The sequence below is a fragment of the Ochotona princeps genome, chromosome 1, assembly GCF_030435755.1.
Source record: "Ochotona princeps isolate mOchPri1 chromosome 1, mOchPri1.hap1, whole genome shotgun sequence".
NCBI classification, from domain to species: domain Eukaryota; kingdom Metazoa; phylum Chordata; class Mammalia; order Lagomorpha; family Ochotonidae; genus Ochotona; species Ochotona princeps.
In genome coordinates, this window is record NC_080832.1 from 85,829,366 (window position 1) to 85,852,629 (window position 23,264).

The following is a 23,264-nucleotide window of genomic DNA, read 5'->3' on the forward strand; positions in this document are numbered from 1 at the left end:
TCGGTGCAGTCTGAGTCTTGCTGGGAGTCCTCTATTTGGCGCTGGAGTCCAGCAGGTTGCTTTAGGAAACAGTCTCAGCATTTCCATTGCAAGGCTCTGTGCAAGCTGCTGGGGAAACATGAAGCCAAGTAAGTTGCTCCTAAAGTGCAGTGTTTATTGGGAGAGATTATGTAAGTAGATAGTTCACTATAAGGAAAGCAAGGCCATAGAGTGTGTCTGAGAACAAGTGGTATGAGGAACTGAAGATGAAGTAGTGGCCAATTTTGATAGGGAAACTGGGAGGGCTTATGTGTGAGGTAGCATCAGAAGGGAGGATGTGGGGTCTGGAAAGAAGAGATGTTGCCATTGGTGAAGGAAACAGGACAGGTAATGCTCCGTTGAGTGAAGGAGAAATAATAGGAACCTGAACATTCAAAATACACCAAGAAAATTTAATTTGGTGTGTATATGTGTAGGGGTACGTCTATCTTCTCTATCTGGTTTAAGAAAATGGCTAATTGTGTCAGTTTCCCCGTGGACCCTTTTATCAACCAAATAGCAACAAATTGCACATTGTTGATGCTCAATAAGTGGAATGAAATAGTTTAGCTTCTTTTTAAGAAGAGATGTGCATTTCTCTTCCAATTTCTTTTTTAGGCTGTGTCTTTCAGGTGTTTTAATTCTACCTGCCTTTCTCTTCCATCTGCTCTAAAATATTTATTTTAAAACAGTATATTTTTATGAACAAATCAGAAGCTTGTGTACATCTGTATGCATGTTAAACTATAAAAAATTCTGTGTGTATCTTCACTTGCTAAATAATAAAACCAATTAATTTTGAAGCTACTGATAGCTAGGCATTGCCTTTCTCTTGTTCTAAATCATTATCCAAATATGTGAACCCTTTCATTGAAGCCAATTACTTTTCCAGATATGCTCTTTCCAAAATATTTTTTAAAATTCTTTTTAAAAAATTTTCTCATTTCTTTTGATTTGCTTCAAATTGCTTTTTTCTCTTAATACAAGCTCTTCCTGTGAACTCAGACCCACAAAGTGGTTACCTAGTAACAGCAGTTTGATTCTGAGCTCACACTCAGCAGCAGTGAAAGAGAATATGAGCCAGGGAGTGCATCAAAGCCATTTCTATAATGCAAAGGCCAGGCTCCACTCTGGTAATGCACGGTGAATGATGAATTAAAGGTCTTTGTCAGGTCTTTCAAATCCTTTATTCCCTGGTGAATGTAGATGCCTTCTGTGTTCTAGTTTTTAAGGATCAAAGAATACTAAGATTCTGTGGTCCCTCTGCTTCTGTTGTCTTTAAATTTTATTTTTACTTACACCTGAGACTTGCATCAAATGTTTTCTAACTTTTAATTCTTACCACAGTTGCTCTCCACCTGGTTTTCTTGGCTTGATATCTATCCAGTGTTCTTTTCATTATTTTCCATTTGTTTTATTTCTCCAATTCAACCTGTTTAATTAGGAGATTGCCTGTAGAACCTGTTTTACACTTTTCTTCACTTAGCAGATGAGAGGAAGGTTTAAAGGAGAAGGTGGTGTTTTGTCAGGCAACATGTTGAGAGCACTACAAAGTTTTTTTTTTTGTCTTAAAATCACATTTTAACTCTAAGTAAGGAGGTGGTTTACACCACATGTAGCCAGGTCAACAGTCATTCCAAGATGATTCAACTTACAAAGCCTTGGTTAGTTCTTCTGACTCACTTGGTAGGATGGAACAGTTGAGAAAATGGAAGAGCTGTTTTTTATAATTGAAATCTAACATCTATCTAGGATAGGAGAGGATATATTCAGGTCCTGCTAAGGTTCAATTTCCCAAACCTCAAGGTTGGACCCAGGCCTTGGTGAGTCTTTCAAACTGAGGTCCCCTTTCCCGACTCTGGACCATAGAGCCCATGATAGCTCTTCTGAACACAGCTCCATGGCCTTCACCTTGAATGGGTTTATGTGAGTGTTCTGACAATGGATCCAGTGTTACAGTAGATTGGTAGCAAAGGTTGTGTTTAAGATTGTGAAGAGTAAATGTAAACTAGTATTTTCATATTTGAGTTGTCTGGTTAAACATGCTCCAGTGTTCATTGAGAAACAGTATTGCATACAAAAACCTCCTTTTAATCCAGCTCTTGTACTTCCTCAGATAGACAGATGGACCAACAATATCCATGACTGACATCCTCGTCTCTGCCTTGTTTTTTGCAGGGCGCTCGTGGCTTGGATGGAGAACCTGGGCCTCGGGGTCTTCCTGGTGCACCTGTAAGTGATCTTCCCTCCACAAAACTCAGGCACTTTTAGTAATGTTTTTTTCCCTGTAAATGGTGTATTTTAAAACTCTTAGGTTGAGACAAGCATTTCTTTTATGGGGACAGGAAAATGTTCCTCTGAGTTGATGTTTTTCTTAGAGAACAGGTCAAATCTGAGTATTTACGTTGCTTTTTGCTTTGGTCATCAGGATGGTTAGCGTCACAGCAGCGGTCTCTGTTATAGTCCTTGGGTACTCCTATCATTTTTATTCCCTATGGTTTATGACTACATTATTCCATATTTTTATTATCAGACTTACATGTGTCATTATTACAGGTCCCCTTAAGCCTTGTTTGAAAGGCAAACAGGCAAAGAAGGAATCTAGTAGCAATCATCTGTACCTCACACAAAAAAGAAATGATCAGTAAAATAGTTCAGTAAAATAGTTCACCTGTCAAGTTCCTATGATGTATGGGGAGGGGAGACCTAACTCAGTAATGAACTACAAGATCAAGGAGGTGCTAGAGGCAACCCCTGCAGGAGGGCCTTATAGGGAGGTTGATCTGGAAAGCCATCCTGGGTTTGGTATAAGAGGGACGTTGTTGGTTGACAGTGTTCTACGTGCTCTCATAGAGGCTATCTCTGCATTTTTGCTGAAAATATGAGGATAAAAGCCAAGATCCACAATTTGGGGAACTTTTAATACCATTATGAGTGATTAGAACAGATCCACTGGGAGGAGGAAGCTAATTCAGCTTCTAAAGTAAACAATTCAACCAAAGCTGTGTTTTATGAAGAGAGATTCTCTCATCCATGACCACCTAAATCTATCAATATTAGCTGGAAAATTTTGGCAGGAATATTTCTATTGCCTGAGGAATGAAATGGTAGAGAAAAGATTTCCAGTTCATCTAAATCTCCACCAATCATAATAGTTTATAAGTTTAGCAGATGTTTAGAGGTAGTAGTTCTTGATGTCATTGCTTGCAGTATGGAACTTAATGTTTATATGCACACATGCATACACACAGCATGGGGATATTATATATTTAAAACAAAAGCCTAACCTACAAATATCAATCTTATTAATGACAACCTTATTTTTTAGACAAAATAAATTTTATAAAAATCATTTGTGAAGTAGGTATCAACACTTGGGGTGCAAGAATAATTGTTAAATAACATGGATGATGATTTCTAATTTTTAAGAAGTCTATCAGTGAGTAACTTTGCGTTAACAGAATTTTATTTCCATGCAGGGTGACCAAGGACAGCGAGGGCCTCCTGGAGAAGCAGGTCCCAAGGGAGACAAAGTAAGTTCAAATGGATGGCAACCAATACAAGCAACTTGCTTTCTGTTGTCTTCTGCTGGTTGTTTTGATCTGTTCAGCCTATCCTCAGCAGGGTGATAAGTGAGCATTTCCTGATTATTCTTTCTCTTGTGCCTTACAGGGGCCTCAAGGTTCTAGAGGAATCCCTGGCCCCCCTGGACCCAAAGGAGACACGGTGTGTGTTTTTGAGCTATAGTCATGAAACATATTTTTAAAAGTAATTTTCAACTTGAAATGAAACTTTAGAAAAATAATGAAAGAAAAAAATGTGACTGTTTTTAACAGACTGTCTTTCTTTGTGTGTCTTCAGGGCTTGCCAGGCGTGGATGGCCGTGATGGAATACCTGGAATGCCTGGAACAAAGGTAGCTGTGTGATTTACTTCAAGGGTGAATGAAACCACCTTGGCCTTGGCCAGCTGGCATCATAATTTCCATTATTTCATCACCAGGAATTTGTTCAGCCAATTTTGGCCTGTGTCTTAACTTTAAAACCTGGAGCTTAGTAGAATAGCATTTTTATTTGCTTGTTTGTAGGAAGTTAGTAAAATTGCCACATCCATGAAAATAGGCTGAATAAAATTGTATTTTTGCTTGAATTTATGCATCGTGTCCTCTACTACTCTCTGCCCTGCACTAAATCACATTATAAAAGTACTTATAATAAAGACAGATATTAGAATAATCCTTTTACTTATATCTGTGCTTCTTATGCTTTTAAAGCAAATAGTGGTACAACAGTTCATCCAAATTTAATGATGTGATCAAAACTGCCTTTTCTCAGGGTGAACCAGGGAAACCTGGACCTCCTGGTGATGCTGGTCTGCAGGGGCTACCAGTAAGTATTTCATTCTTCAAATTATACTGTTATAGATGTAGGAGTACAGATAACTCTCCAAAATACATGCTGATTTCATTTCCTGTAGGTGAATTTCCAGAGTGGATGGCTGGGTAGATCTATTTTCAGATTTCTAAGGAGTCTGATACTGTCTTCTGTAATGATTGTAGTTGAGATTCCCACCAACAGTGTATTACTACACCTTATCTTCCACATCCTCACCAGAATGCATTGTTTTTTTTTAATTTTTGGATGAGATAAAACCTTGTGCTTTTCATTTAAAGATGCAGGCTTCTTAAGTGGGATCTTCACCATAAGGCTAAATTCTCACCCTACCCAGAGTCCCTGATGGCATTTCATTTCATTTTGTACATGAAGTCATGTCATCTTTTTAGCTTTTGTCCAACTCCTTTTGACATGCAAAAGATTCTGAATGCTAACTTGAACATTGATCTTTGGAAAACTTAGTTGATGTAGGATTTGCCTTAAGGTTGTTCAGCATATACAGCAGTGTGATGCCATCTAACTGTGGGTAGTTCTGTAACTGACTTGCAGAGTTTGGGTTCTCAGCATCTCACTCTGGTCTTCGAGGCTGCTGTGCTTTTCCTTGCCTTTCAGCAGTGTGTGGTGGGTTTGGAATTCCAGGGATTTTCCAGATTGGGTGGTTTAACCCAGTTTCTGTGTATCTGCTTTCAGGGTGTACCTGGACTTCCTGGGGCAAAGGGTGTTGCTGGAGAAAAGGTAAAGGATTAAAGGAATAACATTTGTCTTCATTTCTTTGCTTTGTATGAACATGTTTTCTTTATGTTTTTTTATATTTCCAGCCTTTTATTTTACAATTAACCTTATTCAGAAATTAAAAGTAAAAGCTTTAGCTTCAAATGCTAACCTTTCACTATTTGTAGAAAAGGGACTTTGATGAATGGTTATTGCTTAGAGTTCCTTTGTGAAAATGTCATGCTTTGTCAGTATAAAACAAACCTTTATTGTTTCTTCTCAATTAAAATAAGGAAGATATTAAGCCATTGAACTTGTGTCAGTGAAGATTAAGACAAAATGCACAATATCTTTTTATTGTATATTTGCATACTGATGTAACAATGCTTACATTCATTTTTTAAAAGATTTGTTTTGGAATTTAACTGGTGTCCTTCCAGGTGCTGGCATTGAAGACAGTGGCTTTACCCACTGTGTCACAATGCTGGTGTCAGTGCTTGTAGCACAAGCAGTTAAAAAGAGTACGTGAAGCAAATTACTTTCTAATAAAACAGATCAAGTATGGATAACGTAGAAGTTGGTCGCTGTTAGGTTGTGTGACTACTCCCTCCCGCTGGTCATCTGCAGTGTCTTGCATCGAAATGGTCCCTAGCAAGCAGGTGGCCAGACACTGGTGTGGAGATAGTGTTGCCCTACCTGTGCTTTCCCTGCAACTTGCTGGCAGGTGGGGTTTTCTCTATAGTACATCCACCCATTTCCTTGTACTGATTCAATTCTTTATACATCTACTAGTGTCAGAGTGAGTCAAGGGGGGTTGAAGTGTATTGTAGGTGGGAATGGTACAGGTGTATGTAATTTATGAATAAAGAAAAATTGATGGAAAGAGATCTTTTATTTTTTTAAAAGACTTACTAATTAAGGTTTTAAAAATATTTCAAAGGGAGAGAGTGATTTTCTTTATATTCTAATTAACTCTCCAAATGCTTACAACATTTGGGGGTGGGCCAGGTCAGAGCTACAATCTGGGAATTCAGTGGTGGTCTCCTGTGTGGGTAGTATGGACTGCACTCCTTCAGTGTTAACTTGCTGCCTCCTAGGCTATGCATTAGCAGGATGCTGGATTAGGAGTTGAGCAAGGATGTGAACTCAGGCACTCAGATTTTGAGTGCAGGTATCTCAAGTAGCATGTTAACTGACACACCAAATATTCACCCTGGAAATCACTTTAAATGAAGGCTAAAGACCGTCAATTTTGATATTTGTAATATGATATGGTATGATATAAAATATAATAAACTTCTGGTACTAAAATAATTTGAATCTAAAGAATCTTTACATACTCATAATTAGATTCTATGTGCTCGTAACTTCTCAGTATGCATAAGAAAATGCTACTTAAGCGTAAGAAATATCCAGTTTGAATTAGGTTGTGCATGCCTATATACAATCTGAGTTAACTTTGAATGTTTTACCTCCAGGGTAACACAGGTGCACCAGGAAAGCCTGGTCAACTGGGAAACTCAGGAAAACCGGTAAGATGCCATTTATCTTTCCTGTAAGTTAAGTTGTTGTGATCATTACACCAAGGATCACTGGTTGTTAACTGTGCTCCACTTGCCTTCCTCAAAATAGGGCCCACAGGGACCTCCAGGAGAGGTGGGACCGCGAGGACCCAGGGGCCTTCCTGTGAGTACTCCTTTTCAGCAGTGCCTTTCCAAAATGCCTTCCTGGGATTTTGATGGGCATCCCTGCATTCATTAAATAATTCACCCATCCATGGATGCCTTCTTATGTTTGACTATGTGCAAGTATAGATAAATAACAAGATGGGGAAGACACAGTGTACATATACAGTGTGCTTTTTCTGAAAATAGAAACAAAAAGGAAGTGCTTAAGGAAAGCCTGGTGATTTTTCCTGTTTTCATGTCACATGGAAGGGAATATTTTTAGTAAGGCTTAAAGGAACTTTTTTACTTAAATGTAATCTACATGCAGGCATTTCACCACAGTGATTGTGTACAAGTTTTAGTGTAGTGACAGATTTGTGTGACCATGATGGCAGACAATTCTAGAAAATGTCCGTTACTCAAACCACGGGTTCATTTATGATCATTTAGTCTTTCTTCCCTACCCTTTCAGCTGTAGGCAACCATTAATCTATTTTTTGTCTATGAAGACTTGCTGAGGCTGGATATTTTCCAAAAGTAAAACCATACATAGGTGAATGTTTAAAATAATTGGCTTTTCTCACTAACTTCATCTGTGCTGTAGCGTATTTCAGAACTTCATTTCTTTTTGCTGAATAGTGTGGATATATTACATTTAATCAGTTCATCTGGTGATAGACATTTTCAGGTTTTCCTCTTGTTTGACCATTATGAATAAAGCTGCTATGAACATTCGTATACAACTTTTTGTGTGTACATGCTTTAATTTATCTTAGGTGTATTGTTACAGGCGAAACTGCTGGGTCATATGGTAGATCCATTTAACATTTGGAGAAATTACTAGATTTCTTTTGATGTGAATCTACTTTAAAGCAGATATGGCAGGATATATTCTCACAATGTACTGTAAAGCCTTTGGAGCAAAAGCAATAAATTAAATATCATAATCTAGATTTGACTTAAAATTTCTCATCTGGCCTTCAGTTTCAGTTTTTGTTTTCAAAGTCTGATGGATAATAAAAACAACCTTTAAAAATTTATTTTTCATGACACTGTGATTTAGGTTCAGGGATTTTCCTTCATACCTCTCCCCACCACCACCACTGTTTCTCCTTATACTATAACAGTAGTATAGTCCTTCAACAACACTCACACATCCATCATTCTTCTATTAAAGTGTATCATGATATTTGTAGGTATAGACAATGGTAGTAAGCCCAGCATCCTGTTGTCAAGATATATTTGACAGTTTCATTCAGAGTCCATCTTTTATTCAGAAGTAGAGATGCGTTCTGCAATGTGTGGCATACTTGTGTCCATTATGCAGTTCCTCTAGATAACTATATGTACATTGATTGAGCTTGTATTTTGCATGAACATTTTCTTACATCAGAGAGCACATACGATACTTGTCCTTTTGGGATTGACTTATTTCACTGAGCATAACGGTCTCTAGTTGAGACCATTTTGTTGCGAAAGGTAGAATTTATTGCAAATGAGAGAGTACTGCTCAGCCATTAAAAATAACACATGAGAGCATAGAAACCTTTGCAAATATTGTTACATTTCTTTGGAAGCATTTTTTGAGCATGTTGGTGATTTTTATGCTTGAAGAAGTGAGGTATACCCAGTGCCTTGGGGAAGGAAGAGTAGTTTTTCCCCTTCTTACAGATGGTTGATGGCTGACCTCTACTATGTAGTTTCGTGGAATCTGTGATTTACTAATTAAAGTACTTTCCATACTGCAAATCACTTAGGGTCTAGCCAGATCGCATTTCTGAGATGGTGACTGTATTATCTGATTGGTCCAGAAATTGTTAGCAGTGTAGGATATAGTCTGAGACTGTTTCCATTATGTTTCCTACTCATTTCACTCAGTAGAAAATTATGTTTTGATTATGGGAACGTTGACTGAGCACCTATCATGCCATGATCATGCTCTGAACCAAAAAAGTGAGAAAAGTGACAAATTCTTCACATGGTTCCTGTCACTAAAATTCAAAGCCTGGGCATTCCTACTCTACCTCATTTCCTATCTCCAGTAGGGCTTGCTGATTCTGTCTTTCCAAGATTTCTTATTTTTAGCTATTTTCTGCTCTAATTTCTACCACCCTGACTCAGACCATTACTGCTGCTTGGAGTACTGACATTATCTCCTGGTTTTATTTCCCAGTCTCGTTCCCAGTTCAGATCTTTCCTTCCTTCAGTGTCCCCCAGCAGCAGACAGCTGTTGTTTTGGCGGGGCTCTTTTGTTCTGTAGGACTTTTGCAGCTGTAGGATATCTTTAATCTGTGACTTCCCACACTATAACATGGCAAGTGTTTTCATAGTCTTTGGCACAAACTAAAGATACCAAACACAATTTCCAAAACCTTGGAGGACTAGTTGCATCCCTAGCTGGTACACATCCTTATTCTGGTGTTTCCAAAGCATAGCTTCTGCCATCACTTCTCTTTCCTATTTACAATTTGTAAATGAATCTCTACAGACAGTAGAAATCCTAGTTTTACTTCTCATTTCTGCCTTGCTTAGACCCTGTAGTTAAGTTGACTGAGCTTCATGCTTATTCTCAAATAATCTGCGTTCCCAGCCTGCTTGTTTTCCTGTATGTTAGACCGTGCACTTAGATGGCTCTTTTGTTTAACTCATTTAACATTCCATATATCCACCTAAATATGGTAATGCTAGTTCTATGAACATTTCAATTATGCTTACTCCCATTTAGAAGTGATCTCTCCTTATGCTGAATGGTATAACCCTTGACTTCTTTGTTCCCCATCCTGTAGTGATGGAAGGAACATGTCTGGTTCACCTCTGTGTCCCCTGCCTTTCTTTACCCAGAGCCTGCCAGAAGGTACTGCTCAGAAAATATTTCTTGAAATGAAATGACTTGGAGGCATAGTAAATCCTGCTATGCTGCTTTTTTTTGTGGGGAAAATAATTGCTTTCTTACCTGCTATAAATTTTTTTCAGAAAAATTATGATAAGTGATTATAGTTCTCTTGTGGACTTTTAACACCAAATCTATGTGCTTAAAGATACATTTGCTCTTTGAATTTACATCATTAAATTGAGGCCTATAGATAAGTTCACACATTTTCAACTGTGCCTCACAATTTTGATCAGCTTTCCTGCAAATCTCAAGACAAGCTGTGAGTAGAAGGAAAGAGAGCATAATTCTAATAAGTTCTAAGACCATGCCTTTGAAATAAAGTGATATTTCCATTGACATCCGTGAGAATGACTGCAAAAATATTAGGTTTTTTTTAATGCCGATGATTTCGTACAAGCCTCTCATTTTTTTACCATGTAGGCCACACTTCCTCTAGCCCACTCTTCTTGCTTCGTACTTGGTCTTGGTGGCTCCTGGTTCAGAGAACAGGTAGCCTGGCCCTTGATTTTGTCCTACCACAGTGGCTCCTGGCCCATTTCTGTCCCAGGCTGCTCAGAACTTGACGTTTGCTGAGTGAGTGGTTTTTTTCTGCCTCTTGAGTCAGACTCAAGTGAGTGCCAGGCTGCTCTGTCTCATGAGTTTTCAAGATGATTATGAGGCCTGTATTTCTTCCATAATTTTTCACCCCAATCCAACATCAACAACCTCAACGTGGGAGTTCCCTACATAGTGTGTGGTTGAACATGTTGGCTACTCTACCCCGCCCCATCCTGCCCAGGCCTGATGGGTTACTTCTGTTGACAATTCATAAAGCTGATGTGTGTAACAGTTATGGTTTAAAAGTGTTTCTTTTTCTTTCAAATCAAAATTGTGTTTGTAATGCAGGGTGACAAGGTAAAGAACAGACAGAGATCTTCCATCTTGTGGTTCACTCTTCAAATGACCACAACAGCAAGGCTGAAGCCAGGAGCCTGTTGCTCCATCTAGAGATCTCATGTTGGGGTCCAAGTGCTTAAGCCATCTTCCACTACATTCCAGGCATGTTAGTAGGAAGCTGTACTGAAAGCAGAACAGCCAGGACTCACACTGGCACTTCTATAACACGTTGCAGGCAACAGCTGAACATGATGCACCACAATTATGGTCCATAGATGTATTCCTTTTCTATCTCTATGTGAAGAAATATTTAAACCTACACAGGAAAGAAGCACAAACTATGTAATATTATAAAATGAATGGATTTTAAAAATTACTTGTGGCAAATCTGAAAATGGCCGGTATAGAATGACTAATAGGCTTGTCCAAGGCTGGTGTGAAACAGGGTTTATCAAAGTTACAATCTAGGGAAGTTAACACTGACCTCCTTTTTGAGTGCTTTTTGCCAGACATGCACTTAGTACATGGTACAGACTGGGTATAGCTACTTTCCACTTTTAAAATAGAAAAGGCATAAAGATAGGGCTTCTTTTATAGTTAGCATTTTGGGTAACTGGACAAATAAAACCTTTCTTACAAGCAGGAGTACAGTGAAATAAAATGCATTTTGTAAGCTTTTTCCACTTAAACTTTGTGTGTATAAATGATCACACATTCTGTGATCATTTGTACATCAATTAGCTTCATTCTAAAAGAGACATTGGATGCCTTGATGGCAACGATTTTTACAGAGCAGTAGTAGCCAGTACTTGTTCATCAAGAAGGTGCCTGCTTGATGATCAGTGGTTTTGGCAGAGGCTTGGGGACAGCTTGTGCTTTTAAACAGAGCTGGAAGATTTGAAAGGCAAACATTTAGTTGAAGCAAATAATTTTGACTGATTTGTTTGGTAATTATCAGATAAAATCAACTAACACCTATATTGTGCTTGCTATGAATAGGTACTTCATTTTGACAGAAGGCCCATGAAGTTGGCCCTGTTTTTAACCCCTGTTTTACCAATAAGGACTTTTAGATACAGGTTAAGATTTTTGTTTTAAATTATCCGATGGTACAGGCATCCCTAACAGTTGGGTTTCAGCATCCATGTCATCTGCTCTGTCATGCTGCAGCAGCTCATGTGTGCCGGAGACTTTGCAGTCAAAGCTATTTAGGAAATTTTCAGTGTAGTATTTGTGAAACTTTCATGGTAAGCATTTAATGGATGTCTAAGACTGATAAAAACAAATCCAACAGAAACTCAGATTGCTGGGTCTTACTCCAACAGGAAGGGAAGGGTTGAGTAAAATTACGGAATGGGGAGATGAGGAGGTAGAAGACACACGAGGAGTATACTGGTGTTTCTGAAGAACTCGGGAGATTCTGGGACCTGGTCAGAGTTGGCAGTCTCTGACAAAAGTTCTGCATCCTTTGACACTTTTGTTGGCTTGCCACGTATGATGAGTTAACTGATGAAGATGTATGTGGCAGAGCAGTACTTGCAAGAAGAGCAAAGATCCATTTATTATGGGTTGAGATTTCAAAAATTATTTTTCTTTCCAGGAAGTGCTTTATAAAAAATACTTGTTTATGGATTAGAGAGATTTCTGCTGACTGGTGCACTGCCAAGATAATTACAATAGCCAGACTGGGCCAGGCTGAAATTAGTAGCCAAGAATTCAACCTAGATTTTCCACTTGAGTGGCCAGGATCCAACTGCTTGAGCCATATCTGCTGTTGCCTTCCAGTGCTGGCACTAGGAGTCAGGAGTTGCAGGTGGCTGTTGAACTAGGTGCTCTGATACAGAGAGCAGAGTCCTCACCATTGGGACAGTCATAACCACTTTGGTCTCATATTTTTTAATGCCATAATTTGGCCTTTATTCTGGGTTCTTCTGGTCATTTTATGAAAATCAAGATTCTTGTTGTCACAGGGTTTACAAATATTCTTCTCCCCCCCCCCCCCGGGAAGAAAAGAGGTCTCCCTGTCACACATCCTAGGATATGATTTGTCACTATAGCTGAAGAATAAGATACTTGTCATTTATTGAGCACAGTTCTGGTACCAAGGCCATAGCTAGTTAACACTCTTTAGACTGTATTTTAATCTACATTTCTAGAGATGACTATTTGTTGCTTGATCACTCATGTGAAATTCCAGAATTTCTTTTTAGAAATTCTTTTCAGAACACAAATCCCAAGAATGCCTGTCAGAAATCTTGTCATAATATCTGATTTTTAATTGCTATGAAAATAAACATTACCAGTCTTCAATGTGAGATAATCTTCCTAGAAGTTTACACATAGTAAATCGATAAGATTTATAGGAGAAAAGTGAAATAAAAGAGGAATCCCATTTTATTAGTGCACCAATGATGGAGTAAATGCCCACAATTTCATTGACAGTTTTCCTCATCTGACACGTGCTGGGCTTCAAAAATTTAGCGGATCAGTGTATGTACTATCAAGGACACATGTCAGTGGTGGGACTAAATAATATGAACTAAATTGTAAGAACTGGTGAAAGACAAAGATAAGATTCTAGCAGAGGGGCTGGCATGGTAGCCTAGTGGCTAAAGTTCTTGCCTTGCATGCACTGGGATTCTGTATGGGTGCCAGTTTGTGTCCCCTGTGGTTCCACTACCCATCTGTCAAGCATCTTGACTTCAAAAGCAGTTAAAAGACAGCCCAAAGTCTTGGGACCCTGAACCCATGTGGGAGACCAGGAAGAGGCTCCTGGCTCCTGGCTTTGGACTGGCTCAGCTCCATTGTTGCGATCACTTAGGAAATGAGCCAGTGGATGAAGGATCTTTCTCTTTGTCTCTCCTTTTCTTTGTAAATCTGACTTTCCAATAAAAATAAATAAATCTTAAATATTTTCTCTGCTAGTCTTTTTTTATCTGTGAGGGGAGAATTATTCCAAAATTGAAGGTTCTTATAGTCCATTATTTTAATTTATCCATTTGAATTTTGGAACAGAAAGAAAGTACATTAATCATCTTTAATTTGGAAAAGATAGCATGATGATTAATTTATTCAGGAGTGAATAAGTAGAGTTGTGTGAAGAACTGAGCTTTTTCCTTTGGATATTACTAATTTGTTTTTCCACCAAATAGCTAGTGAATCAGAGTCTCACATTAAACCAATGCCTTTTGATCTCAATTATGCTATTGAGAAATTATCTGAAAATGCCAACAGCAGATAAATTGATGGAAAACTGTCTTGAACCTTGAAGTTGTAGGCTAAATTAATGGAGTAGAATCCAATTTTATCATTTGTGGATTCATAAATCTCATCATGTATGAAATTTTAGACTTGTATCTTTATAGCATTAATGCTCCCAGGGCACTGACTCTGGTTTCTATTCCTAAGGGTCAGGACTAATATTCCGAACTCAAGTAAATTGTTAGCCGTTGAACTTATCTGGACAGTAAGATACTGGGCTCTATGCTTGGTATATGCTTGCAATGAAAGAATCTCAACTGAACTTGAACTGTGGCAACGCAGCAAGGTGGAGGAATCCACCATGGGGGGAGGGTTTGAGGAGGGGTGGGGGGAATCGCAGTACCTATAAAACTGTCACATAATGCAATGTAATAAAAAAATTAAAAAATTGTTAAAGTAAGAGCATTCAGTTGAAATCGTAAGTCATATGAATGCTAGAGGTATAATTACTGTTTGGCAGACATTTCTGAACCCTTTAGGGGAATTGAAAATGCAGGAAGTTTATGGATCTTGACACCTTCAACTTGTGTGAATGACCTATGACCCAGAACATTTAAACTTATTAGAAGCATTTATAAATTCATAAATATTAGCATTAGTACAATGTTATGCCATTTTAAGGTAAAAAAAAAATGGCTCAAAGGACTGTTTTTATTTTTATATACTCATTCCAGGAAGCAGTTCTTCATCAAATGACTTGCGCTGAGCTTAGTTGAGCATTTGTTAGAAATAAGCTTTCTGGGACTGGCACGATAGCCTAGTAGCTAAATCTTTGCCATGCTTCTACCTGGATCCCACAAGGGTGCCGATTCATTTGCCGGCTATTCTGTTTCCCATCCAGCACCCTGCTGTGTTCTGGGAAAGTCCAAGGCCTTGGGTCCCTGCACCCATGTGGGAGACAAGGAAGAGGATCCTGGCTCCTGGCTTCAGTTAGGCTCAGCTCTGGCCATTGTGACCACTTGGGGAGAAAACCAGCAGACAGATGATCTCTGTCTCTCCTTCTCTCTGTATATCTGCCTTTCCCATAAAAATAAATCTTAAAAAAAATCTTTTAGCAGAATGCATGAAATTATATAAAGTTCTTGGAGACAGATGCTGAAGAATTCATATACCTTATTTTCTGAAAGGTTTCAGAAAGCTTAAGATTTTGAATAAAAATTGACTACTTAGTTTCAGCTAACATTGAAATTGGTTGACAAAATAAATCTGGCGTTGCTTTCATGGTACTTTGTGGTTTGACTTTTTAGTCTAATCTTTGAATATGTTTAGCGCAAGAATGAGTAGGACAAATATTTTTGTGTCAATTACTGTATAAATGTCTCCTGTCTTTTTGGGATTGCAGTCATGATTTAAAGCCAGATAACCATCTTATGCTTTTTCTTTCGCTCTTGAGGTCACAGATAATTTGCCTGTTGCTGCTTTAGTACTCTTTTTTTCCTGGCACTATGCAGAAGTCTCGTAACCCAAGAGGATAAAATATTTACACAAATAGCTGCATTATCAATTAGAATGGGATTTAAATGCTGAAAGTTACTAATTTTCATTTCATGTGTATCAGATATTTCTGTAAGCCTACATAATCTCAGAATATTCAGTGAAAGATCAACAGAAAGATGTTGCAAGTGACTTATTTAAAGGGTGAATACTCTGATTTTTATGTTTAAACAGAAACCCAAGTATACACAAAGTAATTTTAGCAGAATATCCTGTTGACAATGGTGGTTGGGTTTTTACAGGGCAGTAGAGGAGAAGTAGGACCAGCTGGAGCCCCAGGTCTTCCAGGTAAATTGGTAAGTAGTGTTCCCCTTCCTCAGATCTGTGCTTGCTCTTTAGGAAGCACATTTTTCCAAATAAGCAAGAAACGTCAATTGCAAGAGTTCTTCTAGTCATTTAATCTATTGTGTGACTATGTGAAAAGGTAAATGTGCAATTTTTAAAATATATCTAGGATACTCTGGATAAAACTTAATTCGTGTGGTTTGTACAGTGCATGCTAAGTTCAAGAGAGGCATGCAATGCCTGCTTTTCACCTCTGGTGGTTCTAGGAATAGAGGGAGTCTAAGTGAATGCTGGCGCTGACTCCTTGTACAGTCTTATTTACACAGCTAGAGCAGCATCGTGCTATTGCAGAAACTTGACTGAAAGAGCCTGTTGTGCAGGAATGTAGGGCTTGGGGTGGGATGGAGAGCTCAAGGGCACAGGCCCTTCTGATCAGGTGGGAGGAAGGCATACTTCAGGAACAGAGCTGACCCAACCACAGCATGTTTGTCAGAACACCTAAGGCTTGTGTGTCTCCAGTCGTGCTGACGGTGATTCTGGGGACTTTGTGTTTGTTTTCCAGGGTTCTGTTGGGAGCCCTGGCCTTCCTGGCTTGCCTGGGCCTCCTGGACTTCCTGGCATGAAAGGTGACAGGGTAAGGTTTCCAGCAATCCAGACAGTCCCTTATTTAGAAGGTTGCTTTCTATTACGTTGAGAAGCCAAACTTCTTTTTGAGGCAATGGAGAATTTTTTTCTAAATTCCTTCATTGAGATTTATGATGAGAGTTATTTTAAAGCACTGAGGGTTGAGATCCAGAAGCAAAAAAATCTATTATTGAATAATTTATCAGAAAAAAGTAAACATTTCAGTTTTAATCATGTATTCTATTTCATTCTAAATTTATATTACTATCTTCCAAGTCTTCAATGGTTTTGATCAGAAGATGCCCCAAGTTACCAGAGATTCTAGGACTATTGTCAATTTCTCCAGTTTTTTCCTGCTTTTAGTTAGGTGGTGAGGAGTGGAAAAGTGCTCTCATGTTATCCATACTTACGCCATCCACCGTATTGATAAGGGAATTTTATTTCTTTGAAATTATATAAACACCTCAAAATACTTAAAAATGCTTTTTGTTCATTACAGGGTGTAGTTGGGGAAACTGGTCCAAAGGGTGAACAGGTGGGTCCTATTATTTGATTAGTATGAAGTAAAGCATTTGATATACACAACTTCAGGACACTGACAGGTTAAAGGTTGTGATGAAGATGTTGGTCAGCAGTTTTTCCTCAATGTGTTTAATAATGAGTAAAGCCCACTGCAAAGTTTATGTTGTGGCCTTATCTGCTATTTTACTAAAATGGAGTTACAATCCTACCAGGATTACACACTGTCCTTCCTTCTAAAAGGATGGCCGTGACACTGGTTCACCAAATTGAGTTACTAATCTTTGACAGAGCCTTCCGTAGTCACATCATGATATTTTAAGTTTCTCTTGCCCAAAATCTTAGCAACTAAACTGTACTTATGAGATAGATGCAGTCCTTTCCTTCAGTTTCTTTGACTTCTTTCAAGAATCATCTAATTATAAAATTACTGCATATGGTGGGGAATCCTTAATGTTAACTGCAACAGCCATGCCTTTGGCTTTTCTGTAGGCTCTTTTCTGATTTGTATGAACTGTGGACTGATAAATTGGAAGCTGTGGAAATGTTTTTCTGCATGACTCTGAGAATTTATTAATATTATGTGTTTAAAATGGAACCATGGATAGTAGTTTAAAATATGATTTATTTTTTAGGGGGCCTCTGGTGAAGAAGGAGAAGCAGGAGAGAGGGGTGAATTTGTAAGATTTCCTCCCTTTTACCATTGATGAAATGTTCTTAATTCTAAAATGCTGAAATGTGTCCTGAAACTATTGTCTTCACTACCATCTTGAAGGCTAAGATGATGTTTCTTTAAGCTAACAAAAGATTCTGAAGATTGTGGCCAAGGTTAAGTAGAGAGGAAACACCCCAGAAATGGGCTTTACATTTTGTGAAACTGAGGTATTCTTTGTAGATGAGGAATTCTCATCGGACTTTACACCTAGACATTCAAGGTGAGCTTCAAGGACATAGAATGTCTATGAATAGCAACTATCACAGAAAGAAAATCTAAATTTTATTAGAGCTATCAGTGGCTCACAAATCTGTTTGAAGACATCTCCTCGAGGCTAAAGCTCCTCCGAGAACTGACCTGTCTTTTCTCAGAGGATGCCATTGCTAAACCTCCAGGAGAGCAAGAAGAGCAGCACAAAGTCCTTGTCACTATGAGCCCTGCGAGAGCTATTTGTGTAAAAACCATAATGACAAGCCAGAAACTTAGGTTTTGGTCCTTTGAGGTCGGGGTAATAAACTGATTGTCCAGTAGTCTTAGGGAGTTCTTAGTGCAGGAAACATTCCAGTATTTTGTTTTAATACAGATATTCAAAATTCAAAACTAAGATGTATAATGCCTAAATTTATCAAGGTTTCCTTATAATTAACTCAGAACATCATCATTCCAGTTTTGCTTTTTTTCTGTTGAAGCTACACATTTCATGGGCTAAGAAAAGAGTCTACATCATTCTGTTTTTCAGTGGAGATTAACTGGTATGTTAACATTTGAGTAGGATTTGTGTATAAAATTAGTAGCAGGAGATTTTCAAACATAAAAACCTAAATGCATTTATATTTGGTTTGGCAGACCTTTTGAATTAAATGTTAAAATATTCTTGCAATAGTAAACATGAAATTTTAAGGGATAGGTTTAAATAGTCTTTCGTGCTTTATAAAACACCTTTGAAGTCTTTTTATGTGTTATGGTTCTTAATACTAATACTTGAGACCTCAAGAGAACCTTGGTGAAGTCTGATTCAATCATGTTGGTTAGCAGAGAAGTTACAGTCTTGGAGGGGACTTATTCAGGGTCATAAAAGAAAGGAATAGAACTGAGATGAGAGTCCAAATTTTGAGTTGACTATTTGGAATGCCAGGGTTAATATATTCACAGTTTTCTATATTTAAGTAGCACAACTCCCTTCTGAATGTTTTTTTGAAAACTATCAAATATGAATATATTGTTTTAATGTAATCTTGTTTTATTGTTTTAGGGAGACATAGGATTGCCTGGCCCAAAGGGATCTGTGAGTATAATCAACAGTGATGCTTTAAAATTTTAAAATATCAATAATGTTGTAGAAAATGCCATGCTTTGCTTTATGAAATCATCCTATAAAATTCAATTCTTAAAGAACTTGTCTTTATGGAAATAAATGTCTAAACTTATTCTTTAGGTAATAGGTTATTCTAATAGAAAAATACTGAGTAAATATATTTAACTTTTGAACTAACCACTTTAAAGGAAGTTTTTATTTAATTAAAAATGGCCTAATGAATGTTACATGATAATTTTCTAATTTCCCAAATAGGCTATTTTTAAAAGAACTGATTTGTGCTTTATGGTGATGAGAGTATGATTAAATTTTGTTGGCAGTTATACCCTTGCAAAACATGTCAGTAATCTATATTTTCCGGCAGAGGAAGTTAAGATAGAATTAAAGTAGGTACAAACGTAACGGAGAACTGTTAGAACTAGAAAGTGATTATCTTGTTCAATTTTGTCTTTTACAGAAAATAAATTTATGTCCGTAGAGATTAGATGTATTTCAGATCACAGAACCAATTAGGATACCTGTGGTGATTTGGTACTTTGAGAGGAATGTGTACCGAATACAATGAGAAACTTAAAAGTCTAAGGAGAAAAGGTGACACTCAGATCTCAGTCTCAAATGTTGTAACCACCACTCTCCACATGATTTCCAACTTCTTCCCATTTCTGGAACCTCTCTCGCTCCTCAGGGCTTGCCCAACTGCTTATCCTCTTCTTCCCACGGGGACCAGTGTTACATAAGTGAAAACAATCAGAACAACACAGGATAGAGTAAAATCTTGGGTTTCCAGACACGTGGAGGAAATGTGCCTTGTTCTACCAGTTTCATCTCCTACATGCTAGAACTCCACCTATTTGCAGTTCTTCTTGCATGCTCTGCCCATTACGCCTTATTAGTCTAGCATGGAACACACTTTCTCTTTTCTTAGGATGGCTGCTTTTTATATAAGCATTCTTTTAAAAACAATATATTAAATTAAAAAAATGACACATAGTACCTATACAGTCTTATCAGGCACAGTGCTAAACTTTAGCACATACACACATACACCACACCACATATGTGTGAGATGTGTGTATATGTATACATGTATAAAATAAACCAGTCAAATCAACGACTAGCTGTGTTACTTCCATTTTGTTTAGTTTGGTGTTACCAGCTCCTCTCTTCCAAAATATAATATACTCTTACAAAATATAATATACTACTGTGAAGTATAGCCCTACTGTGGTACAGAACACTAGACTTGCCACTTCTGATTGTTTTGGTGCTGTCCTCTACTGCCTTCGGCTTATCCTTCCCAGCCTTCACTATTCTATGTTCATGTGCACATAAAAAATTCTACCCATGAGAAACAGTGTACGGTAATTTTCCTTCCATGTGTGACTTACTAGCATAAACCTCTCCAGTTTCAACAATTTTGCTGTAAATATCAGACGTTCCTACTTTTTGTGGCTCAATAATATTCCATGTGTCTGTCTATCTGTCTCTCCGTCTACCTTGTGTTTTCTGTATCTGTCCATTCATTGATCGATGCTTGGGTTGATTCCACCCCCCTTAGCTATTATAAATAGAGCTGCAATTAACATGGTTAGTGCAGGTATTTCTTTCATATGTTGAGTTCATTTCCTTTGTTTATATATCAAAAAGTAGAACAGGGGAATCATATGAAAGATTATTTTTATGAACTTCATACTTATCTTCTTAATGGTTGTACTAATTTGTATTCCTACTAACATAATAGGAGAGATCAATTTTCTTCATGTACTAGCAAAATTTATTCTGCTTTACTTTTTATATTAGCCATTGTAACTGGAGTGAGCTGCTAAACTTATTGTAATTCTGATTTACTTTTCCCTGATGGTTTGTGATATTGAACTTTTTTTTCATGAATTTGTCGATCATTTGCATTTCTTATTTTAGGAACTATTCAGATCTTTTATCCATTGCTCAACTGAATTATTTTTGTTTTGCATTTTGAGTTTCTTATGTATCCTGAATATCAATCTTGTCAGATGAATAGTCTGCAATTTTTTTCCATTCTGCCAATTTCTCTATTCTGTCAACTATGTCCTTTTCTAGTCTGAAGTTTCTTAGTATAATATAGTCCCACTTAGTTATGCTTCTGTTTCCTGTGCTTTCGAGGTCTTATTCAAAAATGTTTTGCCTGCTCTCTTAGGTAGTTTCAAAGTTTCAGGTCTAAATTTAGATCCTTGGTGTAGTTTTTGATTTTGTGTACATTGGGTGAGTGATAGTCGTATTTCCTCCTCCTGCTGGGTGTTCATTCTTCTGTGTGCTTGGATTCATTTCTGGTTTATATACTTGTTCTATTGATAATGTGTGTTTTTTCTTTCTTTTTTTTTTTTTTGATAGTACCATGCTGCTTTGGTTACAGTAACTCAATAGTATTTCTCAAACCAGTAATTGTGATGTTTCTAGGTTTGTTCTTTCTTGTTTGAGTTTTCTATTAATCAGGATCTTTTTCATTGCTGTGTGAATTTTAAGACTTTTTCTACTTCTGTGAAGAATGTCATGTTTTCACGGACATTGTGTTTAATTTGTATAATTACTTGGGTGGTATGAACACTTTCATAATACTAATTGTTCCAAATATTGGACATATCTTTCCAGGTTTTATGTCTACAAATTCTTATATAAATATTTCGTGATTTTTACTTTAGAAGTCTCTCTCTGATTAAATTTATGCTAAGGTATTTGACTAACTATTGTGAATGGGATTGACCTTTTGATTTCACTTGCAGTGAGTTAATATTATTACAAAAGTGCTACTGATTTCTTTTGTGCTGGTTTTGTTATACTGATATTTAATGAGTGTATCAGTTCTGGATGACTCTTGTTGAAGTATTTAACTTTATCTACATTTAAACTCATATCATCTACAAGCAGGGATAATTGGCCTTCTTTCATACCTGTCTATACTTTTTTCTTGCCTAAAGACTAAAACTTGGTTACAGCATCCAGTATTATATTGAATAAGATTGATAAGAATGCTTTCTTTCTCTGGATCCAGATATTCAAATAAAGACTTTCACCTTTTCTTCTCCTTCAGCAAACTGTTGACTGTGACTTTGTCAGATAAGCCATTTATGATGTGGAGAGATGTTCTTTCTGTACCTGATTTTTAAAAAAGATATTTTTATTTGAAAGGCATTTTTTTTAGAGAGAGGAGACACAGCTTCATCTGCTGGTTCACTTCCCAAATGGCCATAGTGCCATTATGAGTGAATCTAAAGCCAGAAGAGAAGCTTCTTCTAGGTCTTCCATGTGAATGCAGGGCTCCAAGAACCCAAGATGTCCTCCACTGCTTTCCCAAGCCATAAGCAAGTAGCTGGGTAGAAGTGGAGTGTGTGGGACACAAACTGGCACCCATGTTGGATGCCAGAGCTTTCAGGTTGAGGATTAGCCTATCATGCTACTGTACTGGCCCCTAATTAAAAAAATATATATATCATGAATTAATACTGAATTTTATTTAATTTTTTCTGTATCTTCTGAGATGACCATACAATATTTATCTTTCATTCTTTGAATGTGGTATATTATGTCTTGATTTTCATATGTTGAACCATCCAACATCCTTAGGATAAATCCCGCTTGGTCATGGGGAATTTTTTTTTTTACATGTTGCTGGATTTGATTTGCTAGTATTTTGTAGGGGACTTTTGCATATATTTTCTATACCCATTTTCTTGTGTCTATCAATCTATGAAGTTATTTTGGTAATAACATCTACAGGGTAATGGTTTATAGAATGAGTTTGGAAGAGTTTCATTTCAGTTTTTTTAAATAGTTTGAGAAACACTGGTGGTTTTTTTTTTTTTTTTTAAGGTTTATGGGGAATAGGTATTTAGCATAGTGGTTAACATGGGTAACAAGCTCCTATCCCATGTCAAAGTACTTAAGATTGTTTCCAGCTCTACCCCTACCACAGATTTGTGCTATTACAGAATGTGAGATAATATTGATGCTTCAAGTAATTTGATTCCTGCCACCTGTATTGGATACCTTAGTTACATGCCTGTGTCATGGATCTGACTCTAGACCAGCACTATTGATTACAAGTTTTAGGGAAATAAGCTAGTGGCTGGAAACTAACACCCCCTCCTCCTTTTTTCTGTCCACTAATTGTTGAAAAAAATGTGATAGAATTCAGTGGTGAAACCATTTGGTCATGGACTTTTTTTGTCAAGAAACTTTCTATTACTGTTTCAATTAATTCTTACTTGTTGTTCAAGCATTTAATGTATTCAGGTTTCAATTTTGGTAATTTATAATATATTCAGTAGCTGATCCATTCCTTCTAAGTTTTTCAATTTGTTGATAGAGTTGTCCACAATTTTTCCCATTAATCTTCTGTGCTTCTGTTGCATCAATTGTAACATGCTCTAATTTTAATCTCCATTTTTTCTCCTTTTGTACAGCTTAGAATTTATTGGTTTTGCTTATATTTTCAAGAAGCCAATTCTTTGTTCCAT

At 37.3% G+C, this 23,264-nt stretch overlaps 1 protein-coding gene across 1 annotated transcript in view; it reads left to right on the plus strand.

The window, feature by feature from the left end:
* COL9A1 (collagen type IX alpha 1 chain) overlaps positions 1–23,264 on the plus strand; it is a 71,757-nt gene that overhangs the window by 26,589 nt on the left and 21,904 nt on the right. Inside the window, exons 15-27 of the mRNA XM_058671763.1 lie at positions 2,197–2,250; positions 3,498–3,551; positions 3,691–3,744; positions 3,880–3,933; positions 4,352–4,405; positions 5,102–5,146; positions 6,601–6,654; positions 6,755–6,808; positions 15,556–15,609; positions 16,161–16,232; positions 16,722–16,757; positions 17,377–17,421; positions 18,709–18,741. Coding sequence (XP_058527746.1) covers positions 2,197–2,250; positions 3,498–3,551; positions 3,691–3,744; positions 3,880–3,933; positions 4,352–4,405; positions 5,102–5,146; positions 6,601–6,654; positions 6,755–6,808; positions 15,556–15,609; positions 16,161–16,232; positions 16,722–16,757; positions 17,377–17,421; positions 18,709–18,741 — 663 coding nt within the window. The remainder of the gene's footprint in view (positions 1–2,196; positions 2,251–3,497; positions 3,552–3,690; positions 3,745–3,879; positions 3,934–4,351; positions 4,406–5,101; positions 5,147–6,600; positions 6,655–6,754; positions 6,809–15,555; positions 15,610–16,160; positions 16,233–16,721; positions 16,758–17,376; positions 17,422–18,708; positions 18,742–23,264) is intronic.